We start from the raw sequence: 12,388 nt of genomic DNA on the forward strand, positions 1-12,388 counted from the left end.
TCGTGCTCTGGACCCAGGGTCCTCACTGGGTGCATTTGCAACATTCTCCAGAGTTTCTCAAGTGGTTACGGCTTGGCTGTTTCGAACAGGTCTGGTTAAATGGGATTCCCACCGTTTGCCTTCAGATGCCAAGCAAAAAAAGTCTCTTGCATTTTCCTTCCAATTGTTATTCTGTTTATAAAGGCAAATTTGAAATGTCTTTCAAAGCAAAAAAAAGAAAAAGAAAGAAAAGGGGGGGGGGGGTCAGAGAAATTGTTATGGGTTGAGTGATATCTTGCTCTTACTAATGACCGGAGGGAGAAGAGATGGGTATAAACGTCTTCGTCTTCTCCGTGCAGTATTTTCCTAACAGGCTTTGCGGCCTCTAATATTTTTTTTCTTCCCTTTAATTGTGTCTGATTTTCGGAGACTGCCTGGAAAAGTCCCTGCAGTTTTCTTGGCAAGGTTCTTCAGAAGTGCTTTGCCAGAGCCTCCTTCCTGCGGCCGAGAGAAAGTGACCGGCCCAGGGTCACTCAGCTGGCTTTAGCCCAAGGTGGGACTAGAACTCCCCGGCTCCCGGTTTCTAGTCTGACCCCCTTAACTCCGTTAAAGCCCAAAGAAAGACATCAGGATGGCCCTCCTCCTCCTCCTCCTCCCACCGAGGCACCAAATTCGGCACGGTTGCGATGCTGCCTTTCCCTGAAGAAACGGCTGGAGAATTTTTCATTCCGGAAAAATTGTCCGCTCAATTTCTTTATGCTTTTTCAATGTCGAAATGCCCTCGCTGTTCACAATGGGGTGGCTGGCTTGCAAGCAGATAAGAGAGGGGGAAAACCCAACCATGGTGCTCAATGCTCAGCATCCTGTAACCCTGGCTGAAACTTTCTGGGGGATTCTGTGCATAGGAAGCCCTGGCGAACTGGGCACCAGCATGGGATCGGAATACAAGGCGGCCTCTCTTTGTTTTCTGACCAGCCAGAGAAGCTCTGCATGTACAGCCTTGCATGTGCCCGGCAGAGCCGTGCAAGTAATTGCCTCGCCATCCATCCTCCTCCTGCAATTACTTGCTGAGGCCAGCTGAGAGCCTCCAGCTTCCCAGCATATCCATGACTTAAGGAACTCTGGGTTGGTCCCTGCTGTCACCTGGGGCCATCAGGATTTTGCATTGATTCTTTTTGGGGTTCTTCTCATTTTGCTCATGAGGAATGACTTGCCTGCAGCCCAGATTGTGGGGTGGGGGGTGGGGGGGGGGGGTTGGCGAGGCTGCTAGAGGGACATAACAAGCTGCATCCAATTTTTTGCATTCAGGTTCGTTTTTGTTTTTGTTTTCCTTTGCTCCTTTTTGCCACCTGCCATGAGTTCTTTTCTTCCCCTTTCATAGTGCGGACGCAATGCTGAAAACTTCGACCGGTTTTTCACTCGCCATCCACCTGTCTTAACTCCACCTGACCAGGAAGTCATCAGGAACATTGACCAATCAGAATTTGAAGGCTTTACCTTTCTTAACTCTGAGTATTTTAAGCCTGAAGTCAAGAGCTAAGTAGACCATCCTCCCCCTCCCCCACCCCAACCCCAACCCCCTTACACACTCATGGCCATCTCCATTTTGGTCCCGGCTGCTGTGTGGTGGCATCCTCTGTTGCAACCATTAGCTGTCTTGCTTTGGATATTTTTACTTTCTTTTGTGGTGATACTGGAATGACCATCCTTCAAGAGACTGGAGCTGCAACCAAGTATGGTTGCATCCGTGGCATAAGGGAGGAGAAAGAGCACCTGGAGTGTTATGGCTGTGAGTCTAAAGATCAGGTCCTCGTGGAGGTTTAGCGGGAGGCCAGAGTTGGAAAGACCCGCTTCCTTTAAAGTTAGCGAAAGGCCTCTGGATCTTGAGCGCCTGTTGATGGTGCTCCCCTCTTCTCCTCCGCCCCACTTGGCTTCTTCCCAAGGAGGCAGCTTGCAAAAGGAGTGGACGTGGTCTGGCTTTGCAAAATGGAACTTGGCTCGGCTCCTTTGTCCCTTGCAGAATCGCCTGCTTAGAGGGACGCTGCCTCCTTGTCTTATTGCGACTTTGACGTGAAACCCATCCAGACAGAGACACCTCTCTGTTATTTCCATGGCACCTGCAAAAACCCCGATGACTCAGAACTGGCTGTCAGAAGCCTTTGGGTACCGCTTGCATTTAGTCCCCAGACCTCAGTAAATCCGTGAAGCCTGTCAGTAGATGCTCTTACTCCAGGATATTTATTATTCTTATTCCCAGGAATCCTAGGGGATTGAGATGGGGCACTGGGACAGCCTCCAGACCCTTTGAAGGAATCCATGCCAGTCAGATGGGGTGAGGGAGGCAGGAGGAGGCAGCTTCTGTCCCCATGTTTGAAGTTACACAGCCCCCCCACTCCAGGAATTCCACAACACCCACTCTCAGTTGTGTCATTGCCCATTTCTCATGTTCTTCTTAACTATTCCGTTTATTTGCATTAATAAAGTCACACCTAAATGAAGTCCTGGAAGTGGATCCGGCCTTCCCAAGGCTAACCGAAAATCATATGCAGAGACAAACGCTGTCTGATCTCACCCGGCAAGGCTGACGACATCGTGGTAGATAGCTGGGAACATTTCCTGGGGGAATCTCTGGATGGTCCCAGCATGGAGGAGAGGGAGTCCCAAGAGTCTCAGGTGAAAGAAAGGAGGATGAAAGATACTTCCTGGCTTGTTCAGTTCAGAGAAAAAACGGGCACCTGAAAGAATGGAGAAATGCTGCCCATGTTGGACCAAGGGACCTGGCACCGTAGAAGGTGGGATTCAGCCGCAGGGGAGGGAAAGGGTGATCAGGAAGGTCCTCCAGAGCTGGTCAGAAGCCCTGATTTGGTTTTCAGTGCTAGAAGAGAGGAAGATGAGAAGGGCTCCCCTGGGGAGGGGGAATTGACTGCTGGCATTGAGTTTTTATGGAGTTTTTATTGTTTCTTTAGCTCAGGTTGCCCTGCCCTGATAAGCAAAACGTCACCACTTTGTCTCAGGAGGCCCCAGCCTGGCCATCAAAATTCCCATCTTGGAGTCAATGGTCAACCTCGTATCTACCATTCCATGTTAGTTTTTATGTTTAATTCATATCAACCCTGTGTGGCACCTTTGCAAGTATTTGGGGGGAGGGGGGGAGGGGGGAAGGGGTGCCATTTGTCCAGCTGCCAAATTAACAAATTCCATATGTCCCACCGTGCTTTATCTGTGTCAAAAAATTAGTATTTTACTAAAATTAAGCTGATATTTAAAATCCAAAAAGTTTGTCTGTAATTTGACTGAAGCTGTAAAATATTTTTGTTCCGGCTAATGTTCTTCATAGAATAAGAAATATTTTCTGTTGGAATTTGAAGTTGTCTATGTTTCTGAGAAAAAGAGAAAGAAAGAAAGAAAGAAAGAAAGAAAGAAAGAAAGAAAGAAAGAAAGAAAGAAAGAAAGAAAGAAAGAAAGAAAGAAAGAAAGATCTTTTAAAGTTTGGATTATGCATACATTTCTCTTCTCTTCTTTCCCACGTCATGCTTGTGGGGTGTGCAACTACCAGTTTGCTTTTGAGTTGTTTATGTTTTGGCAACTTTTTTTCCCCAGATACAGTTATAAAATAAAAAGTAAACCTTATTTTGAGGGAACCTCAATTTATTCTAAAACAGGTCTTCAATGAGAAGGGAATAATTTGGAAGTAAAATCTCTGCTCAGATGTTCAAATCTGACAGCATTAACAGTTACATTACATTTATTACTTTTTGGAAACCATCAGGGCCAAAACTGTTGACCTTGACATGTGAAATCTAATCATGAACTTCAAAATGAACTTTCAGCAAGATTTAGGATACTTCCTTAGAAATATACGTCAACCTCAATTTTTCAAAAAGGAAAGGAAGAAAGCCTTCTGTAAGAAATTGAAATTTCAGATATGGGATTTTTTAGCTCCAACTCTACAAAATATTAGGTAATCTGCATCAGAGTGTTAAAAATTCTGAATAGAAAACCCCAGAATTTTTCCATGGTTCTTTAGGGTTCTTGCCTGCATTGAGCAGGGATTGAACGCCATTCCTGAAAAGCTATCCTCCAACTCAAAATTTAAAATCTAGCACCATTGAGAAGTTGGTTTGGTTTCCTCAAGATCAGAGGTCTCCAAACTTGAGCAACTTTAAGACTTGTGGACTTCAACTCCCTGGGAGTTGAAGTCCATAAGTCTTAAAGTTGCTCAAGTTTGAAGACCCCTGCTCAAGACCTTCAGAGACAATGCAACTCTGGAGCAATACAAGACCTGTGTAACACTTACCTGGAGAACTTGGGTCTTGCAGATAAGAGCTTAACTTTCCAACTCCTCCTAAGCGGGGAACGTCTGAAGTGATCATGCTCTTCTCCTTCTCACTGCTCAATCCAAGGAGTCCTCAATCAACTCAGGACTCTGGAACTAAAGCAATTGAAAAATGCGTAATCAAAGTCAGTGACGACATTGATGATTATGTGGGATGGTTGGTTGTCCAAGCATCTGTCACTGGAGATGGCATGACCTTGACTTCTTCCCATATATTCTGACGGTGCCTAAGGAGAGCAGAAGGGCTACTCTTTTAGTTCAAATGATGAAGGTGCCTCCGGTTTTCCCTGATGCTTACAAACAACCCAACCTTCCTTTAATGGCTCTTTCAAAGCCCACAGCACTGTTTTCTGTGGGAGCTTTGGCCAAGGTCCCACAACTCTCTAAACGCTTCTCTGTCACATCAGGCAGCATGTGGTCATCCCATGACTCATCATCAGCCCACAGCTTTGCTTGGAGACAGCTGTCCTTTGGGGCAATTAGAAAGGGTTCGTGGAGGAGAGGAAGCAGGAGAGAGATCCAAATAACAAATTGTGCTTCTCCAATGCTTCCCTTTGAGTATCTATGAGAAAGCCATGGGGAAGGTTATCCAGGAGAAGACATACATTCTTTGTGTCCCTTCTAAGGAAACAGATGAAACATAGTTTTCAGGACAGAAACATTCTCCTTCCGGCTTCTTCATGTCCACATTATTTCATCAATAACCACCTTTACCCTTCAGTAATGACTGACACAACCACACCTACAATGACAAGGGACACTGTCCTGCTGTTCTTTGGCCTAGAGCAGCCTTGCCCGGTCTCGGGCCTTGGATTGCAACTCCCCTGGCCCTTGTCATGATGAGAGTCTGTATAACACAACTGACTAGCACCAGATTGTGGATCATTCTCCTAGGTGGAGCAAGGGTGAGGTAGAAAGCTTTAGGACCTCACATGGTTGTGCTGAGGGGAAATTTTCCCTTTCCTGCAGCTCTGTGCTTCTTTTTCACACAAATGTTCAAAGCAAAATGGGGAACTGTGTTGCTCAGCAGGGTCTACGACAATCCGCTGCGGCCAACTCACCACAGGATAATCCGCCAAGGCCAATTCAGCACGAGACAACTTGCCACTGGACAAAAATTACATAATATTGAAGAAATGGTGGAATAGAATCATCAAAGAAAGGATGCAAAAGGAAGGACTTTTTTAAAAAAAATTATTTTAAATAATTAAATGGAATGGTTACATTGTCCTGTAGCAAGTTGGCTATAAAGAGTTGACTGAGGTGAGGTGGCTACAGTGAATTGGCCACAGCGAATTGTCCCATTCCATGCACAGTATGTGGTGGGATTCAAATAACTTAACTACTGGTTCTCTACCCTAATGATTTCTTCCAACAACCAGTTTACCAAACTGCTCAGAAAGTTAACAACCAGTTCTCCAGAACTGGTGAGAACTGGCTGCATCCCACCACTGTGTTGCTCCCATGTCACCTATGAAAATAGCAAGACTGTAGTATGTAAGCTGGCTTGATCGAGAGCAAACAAGAAGAACAACCCTAGTTACTTTGGCATTAATTCCAAATGAAGTCAATCATTGTTCTGAAATACATCTGAAAAGTACCAGCTCACAGCTAAGGTGGCCCTTTCATTAACAACAAAATTCAAGTTCTTTTTCTTTCCTGTGGAACCATTGTGTTGTGGTTACTCTATTAATATAGCTGGGCTAGTATCTGATGCACATTTTCCTGGAGTGGATTTCCTTGGACTCTCTTAAATGTGTTGCTGATTGGCCTGCAATTTTTTTACTACTTGATGATGACCCAAAAGTCCTAAAAAGTCCTCACAGATACACACAAAACACAACAACCACCCACTTATATAACCGGCCAAATAAGAGCGCAGCCTGAATACAGCCGTGAGACGGAATTCCACTCATCAGAAATTGGGCATGAAATCTCCCTTGCTGACGAGACAAGAAAAAAGCAGAATTTGATCGGCCTTCGGTATCACGAGTTTGTTTGTTTTGTTTGATTGGGGTTTTTCTCTCTTTTTGTCCCATTCCAACCTCTTGACTCTTGGCAGCTACAACGTCACAATGAAAATGGCAGAATTTAAGCAATTTAAAATCCAAATCATGAAAGGAAAGGAAAACTTATCCAGGGGCAGAAGTAATAAGAACAACAGGAGGCACCGGGGATGTTTTAAAAAAATCTCTATAATAGTTTCTTAAAGCTCCTGAGCGGGGCAGCTCGATCACCTTGGGGAACTCATCCCTTAAGTAGTGCCTTCTAGCTCCCTGGGCATCCTGGGAATACGGGACAATAAGAAGCCCCTCCCTCCATATCCGAACAACCAAGCTGAATCTAGTTGGGGTACCAGGGGCCAAATTGCAGAGGGATTCACAAGTTATACTTCCTCCCAAAAATGAAAAGTCCAGGGTTGACAATGCAATCAGAGAATCAACTCCCTTATCATCAAGGGGCGGGCCCAGAAAAAGACCCAGCCTCACGATCAGTCAAGCTCCTCTTTGTCTTTCCCCATCAGTGCTTCTGGCACTCTTCCTGCTACTTCTTTTCCCAGAGCAGGGGTCTCCAACCTTGGCAGCTTTAAGACTTGTGGACTTCAACTCCCAGAATTCCTCAGCTAGCTTGGAGGAATTCTGGGAGTTGAAGTCCACAAGTCTTAAAGCTGCCAAGGTTGGAGACCCCTGTCCCGGAAGGTCTCAGTTAACCAAGGAACCAAGACAAGGCCACACGGGGGTAATAGAGGTTGTTCTTGACCCAGTTCGAGCAACTGAGACCCAGAATTTCCATCGCTAAGCGATGAAATCCTAAAGCACCACCACATCACTTAGCAACTGTGCACCTGCAGTCCAGGTTGCTGATTCTGACAGTTGTTAGGCAAGGTAATTTCCTGCAATCAAAACCAATGGGGAAGCTGGAGGGAAGTTGCAAGTTCCAGGCCCGAGAGGAGGTAAGTGGCCACAGCAAGAAGTGTGGCATGGGAAGCATCCACAAGGCTGGTTTCAGGTGAAATAACACACCTGGTTATTTCAGTTGAAAAGGAAACGAGAAAAGAGAGACAATGTGAGATATTTCATCCCTCTTTATCCCAAATGCCAAGTTAATGTCAGGCATCAAAGACTAGGTCAATCTTAACGGATTCATTGCTAAAAGCCTGGGCACAGGGATCTTCTCAGCTAACTGTCAGTGCTTGGTTAGCATTAGATAAGGATCAGCATTACTCAAGGGGGAGTTTGGACTTGGCTTGTTTGTGGCTACGTAACGATTCTAGGCTGGTCCCTCTTTTCACCCCTCCCCCCTAGCTCTGCCAGTCCTTCCCTTAGAGCAGGGGTGGGATTCAAATTTTGTTACAACTGGTTCTGTGGGCATGGCTAGGTGGGCATGGCTAGGTGGGTGTGGCCATGTGGCTGGGGGGCGTGGCTTTGGGGGGGGCTCCTGTGCCTCAGGGGAGCCTCCTGGGGAGCTGTTTTTGCTCCCAGAAGGCTTCCCCGGGGCCCAGGAAGGCAAAAAATGGAGGGGGGTGCCCCCCCCTTCCATTTTTTGCCTTCCTGGGCCTCAGGGAAGCCGTCTGGGCAAAGCAGTAAGTAAGTGGGGGGAATGCCGGCACAGCTGATCATAGGAACAACTGATGGTCAGGAGGGGGAAAAAAGAAATACTTTAAGGAGTGACTAGACAGGGGAGAACACAGTCAGCGATGTTGCGCATGTGCGATAAGGACTGACTGGGCAGGGAGGGACGGTGGAGAGGGACGGGGCCAGCCAGGGGCACGATTTGCCGGTTCTTGAACTGTGCAGAATCATAACAACCAGTTCTATAGAACCGGTCTGAACCAGTAGAATTCCACCCCCTGCCCCAGAGTTAAGCCCCCACTGGATCAGGAACATCCTCTTTCTGTGAACCACCCACAGCTTTTCTCAGCCTTGGGGCTTGAAGTCCACACCTCTTCAAGTTGGCAAGGTCGAGGAACATTGCGGTCTTCTGCCTCTCCAAGGAGCGTCTCCGAGGCCCTATCCCCACCTCTCGTCTCTGCATTACAGTTCACGACTCAGAAATTAAAAGAACCTTTGGGATTAGAGTGGAAGAAAAACCAGGGGCGGCATGAAAGAGGCCACTTTCTGAGAGCTGGATTTCCAAGCTCTTTCATGGGGATGCTGGGAAGTCAACCTTTCATCGCTGACCTGTGAAAATCAGTGGAATTCAAGGGCCGCTCTTGGTATTTGGATGCAATGCTGGGAATTAGGATAGATAATAAATCAGATTTCATTTTATTGGCCTATTTCAGTTTAATTCACCTGGAATGTGGTTAGTGTGGCTTCATCTTTTTATTTTCCTTCCATTGCATTCAAATCTAACCAACTGTGAGCAATCTCTTGGCGGCACATCTGGCCAGAGATTCAGGATACGTAACTTGGCAGGATTTGTATTTTTACCTCCAAAGAATGGGGATTTCACTGGCAGTTATGTAATAGCAGTAGCACTTAGACTTCTATACCACTTCGCAGTGCTTTTACAGCCCTCTCTAAGCAGTTTACAATCCCCATTTTAACCAACCTCGGAAGGATGGAAGGCAGAGTCAACCGTGAACTGGTCAGGATTGAACTGTCGGCAGTTGGCAGAATTAGCATGCAATACTGCATTCCAGCCACTGCACCAACATGGAAGAGAGGGGGGAGGGAGGGGGGAGGAAGGAAGGAAGGAAGAAGAATGGAGGGAGGGAGGGACAGAGGAAGGACTAGCAATAGCTCTTATATACCGCTTCACAGTGCTTTTCCAGCCCTCTCTAAGCGGTTTACAGAGTCAGCCTCTTGCCCCCCAACAATCTGGCTCCTCATTTTACCCACCTCGGAAAAACGGAAGGCTGAGTCAACCTTGAACAGCTATTCCCGAGGTGCTCAACTCTTAAGCTCTGCATTTGGTTCGTGATCGTTGTACCATGTAAGCCCCACAATGTTGTTCTGGCCCTATGAATTTGAAAGGGGAGCAAGCAGCTCCATCTTCATCACAGCCCCCTGTGGCTCCTCACGCTGCCCCTGAACTCGGGCAGTTCTCAGCTTGGTTGCAGGGGTGTCCACCTGAGGGCCCCACTTGCTGAGGGCATCTGCAGGGTGGAGCCACTCAGCAAATGGAGACCCTTCCATTCCGTTGCTGCTGCTGCTGCTGCCGCCGCTGCGTCTGTGTTGGGCCCCTGGCTGTTCTGGAAGCCTTGCAGTGGCTTCATCCGGCACCAGCAGAGCCTCCATGTAAGTACTGATCTGGAGAGGTGCTCCGTAGCCAGGCGGCGGCAGTGGGACCCCCTCACCCTTCCCCAGCACTTGGGTGATGCGGCCCTTTTCTGCTGGGGGCTCCTCCTTGTGCCTTCCCCGGCACTGCTTTTAACCCTTTTGCTTTTTCATCCCAACAGAAAGACAAGCACGACACTTCCAACTTCGATAAGGAGTTCACAAGGCAGCCCGTGGAACTCACGCCCACCGACAAACTCTTCATCATGAATTTGGACCAGAACGAGTTTGCAGGCTTCTCCTACACTAATCCTGAGTTTGTCATTCATGTTTAGGCCGCCTGGAAAATATTCCTACTGTTGTATTCATAGGGCTGAACTCCAGGATGGTGTGTGTGTGTGTGTGTGTGTGTGTGTGTGTGTGTGTGTATGTGCGAATGTACGCCTGTACCTACCCCATGTTCTCTTACAGTCTTTAGTCTTCCGGGGTTGATGGTGCACATGATCCCAGGTAGGAGCCAACCAGGTGGCTGGTTGTTTTCAGTCCCCCTTCCTCTTTGTATGCCCAAATGGTAGAGACACCCCAATCCACAGAGAGACCCCCCCCCCACTGGTTCTCGGACAAGAGTGGCTAGCACCCTCAGAATCTCTAGCCAGGGTATTTCTGTCAGATTTCAAGACTCTGGCCTCAAAGTACCAGACTTACTTCTGTCTTTGTATTTTGCTATTTCTCTGAAACTGAAACCCTGATTCTGTTTGTGTCTCGGAATGCTAAGCATGCTTCATAGCGTCCACACGTATGCCTGCAGCTGTGACCCCATATTATTGTTTGGTTGTTGTTCCAAGGTGTCCAAGAGTCCAAAAAGTCAACATGGTGGCCACAACTATGGGATCAAAACCTCATCCTTTTACATTATGCACCATACTGACACGCACACACACACACACACACAACCACACCAGATAACCCTGTTGTTCAGGGCAGAACCAAATCTTCGGTCAATGTGGGGAATTTTATGTCCTAAAGTTGTTTCTAAAATGACTGTCTCCCTCTTTAGTGGCTGTGAACACACCTTTAGAACCAAATTTCCTTCCCACCACTAATTAATAACAGTTGATGGGTTTACTTGTTGTGTAGCTTAGGGCTCTGCTGCTTTGGGGGCAGAAGAAAGAAGCCAAAAAAGGAGAAAATAAAATAAGAAGAAGGCATTTAAATGTCACTATAGGTAATTTGCAGTATTTGATTAAATCTGGCTTTTAAAAACAAGCTTTGGTTTATGTTATTATTTATTTGTTTCAGTTTTGAGGCTGCCCCATTCCACAGTTACCCTGGACAGCTTATAATGTAAAAATTAAACATACATACATACATATGGATCGTTGGTTATTCGGGTTTTCTCCCGCGTAAGATTGGAAGTATCTAGGCAACGTTTCGATGAAGTCTCATTCATCATCTTCAGGCTTGTGTCTTCGGCTCTGTGCTTCTCAGAGTAATGGGGCTTGGTTGTGCTCAGGTTAGTCTTAGTTGCTGGGGGATTTGGTGCAGAAGAATGACACCAGACCCACACCCACGAGGGCCACACAAGATGCTACCACCACACTTCCACATAGAAAGCAGACTTACACCCACACAGAAGATGAGACACGACCATGGGCCAGAAGCCTCACTGCAGCTGCATCACTACCCACTTCAAACCCCTCCGAGCCATACATGAAGCGAACTGACACCCACCATGAAGATGCGGCATGACCACAAACATGAAGCCAAACAGCAGGATCACAGCTCACCAGCCCAAATCCCCCAGCAACTAAGACTAACCTGAGCACAACCAAGCCCCCACCTGAACAGAACACACCTCCAGCCAATCAGAACATGGCCAACCCCCCAACCAATGAGAACACCCCCCCACCCAATTAGAACACAGCCAAGCCCCCACCCAATCAAGTCACACCCCCACTAGCAGTTAAAAGGAAGAAGCAGCTGCAAACTCACATTACTCTGAGAAGCACAGAGCTGAAGACACAAGCCTGAAGATGATGAATGAGACTTCATCGAAACGTTGCCTAGATACTTCCAATCTTACGTGGGAGAAAACCCGAATAACCAAAGATCCACATACAAAAATATGGGTGAGAACATTTTCCCACGTCATTATAGTTGTGCTTTTAAAGTTGTAGCAGACGCTTTTGGCAGAATCTCATCTGCCATCATCAGGCTTCTGGCAGATGAGATTCTGCCAAACGTTGCTACAACTTTAAAAGCACAACTATAATGACATGAAAAATAACCCGAACAAAGCTGAATACCATACATATAAGTACCCGCGAAAACTTAAGAAAACATATATGTATGTATGCATGTATGTATGTGTGTGTGTGTATGTATATGTATACACACACACACACACACGCACACACACACTCACTCCAGAGCTCAGCCACCATCCTAGCCCATCAGCTCTTTAATAATTTGCAGCCATTCAAAAGGATGGGAGGGCTCCTGATTTACTGAGGGAGGTGGGGGGAATCCTATTCCACAAGGCGGAAATGGTCTTAATCATTCTGGAAGAATTAACCAAACCCCACCCACCCCGACTCCTTCGTTGGTGACTTGAGCATAGGCTGGAAAGTGTGTTCGTAGGAGACGGACAGCACATTTGGGGGTGATTTCATCTGGTACAACCTGGATCTCGGTGCTGACTAATTTCTCCAGGCATCTGAGACGACACAAACTCTTTCCAAGCATTTTCCATAATTGGTCACACCGAACCATATGTGTTCTCTCCAAGTGAGAATCTTTAGAATCTTGCCAGTATTTGTATTACTTGGTACCAACATTCTTCACGGCTGAA

The 12,388-nt window shown here is 46.8% G+C and overlaps 1 protein-coding gene across 2 annotated transcripts in view; it reads left to right on the forward strand.

Moving 5' to 3' along the window:
- PRKCB (protein kinase C beta) overlaps window positions 1-10,803 on the forward strand; it is a 217,646-nt gene extending 206,843 nt beyond the window's left edge. The window contains exon 17 of one of the 2 annotated variants that reach the window (XM_026704057.2): window positions 9,720-10,803. In XM_026704057.2, coding sequence (XP_026559842.1) covers window positions 9,720-9,872 — 153 coding nt within the window. In that variant the 3' untranslated portion in view covers window positions 9,873-10,803. Of the gene's footprint in view, window positions 1-1,360; window positions 3,610-9,719 lie in introns of those variants that run through there. The other variant, XM_026704056.2, reaches the window with a different exon arrangement.
- The last annotated feature ends 1,585 nt before the right edge of the window (window positions 10,804-12,388 follow it).

Source organism: Pseudonaja textilis, chromosome 14, assembly GCF_049901715.1.
Source record: "Pseudonaja textilis isolate UNSWEBS1 chromosome 14, rPseTex1.2, whole genome shotgun sequence".
In the NCBI taxonomy this organism is placed as follows: domain Eukaryota; kingdom Metazoa; phylum Chordata; class Lepidosauria; order Squamata; family Elapidae; genus Pseudonaja; species Pseudonaja textilis.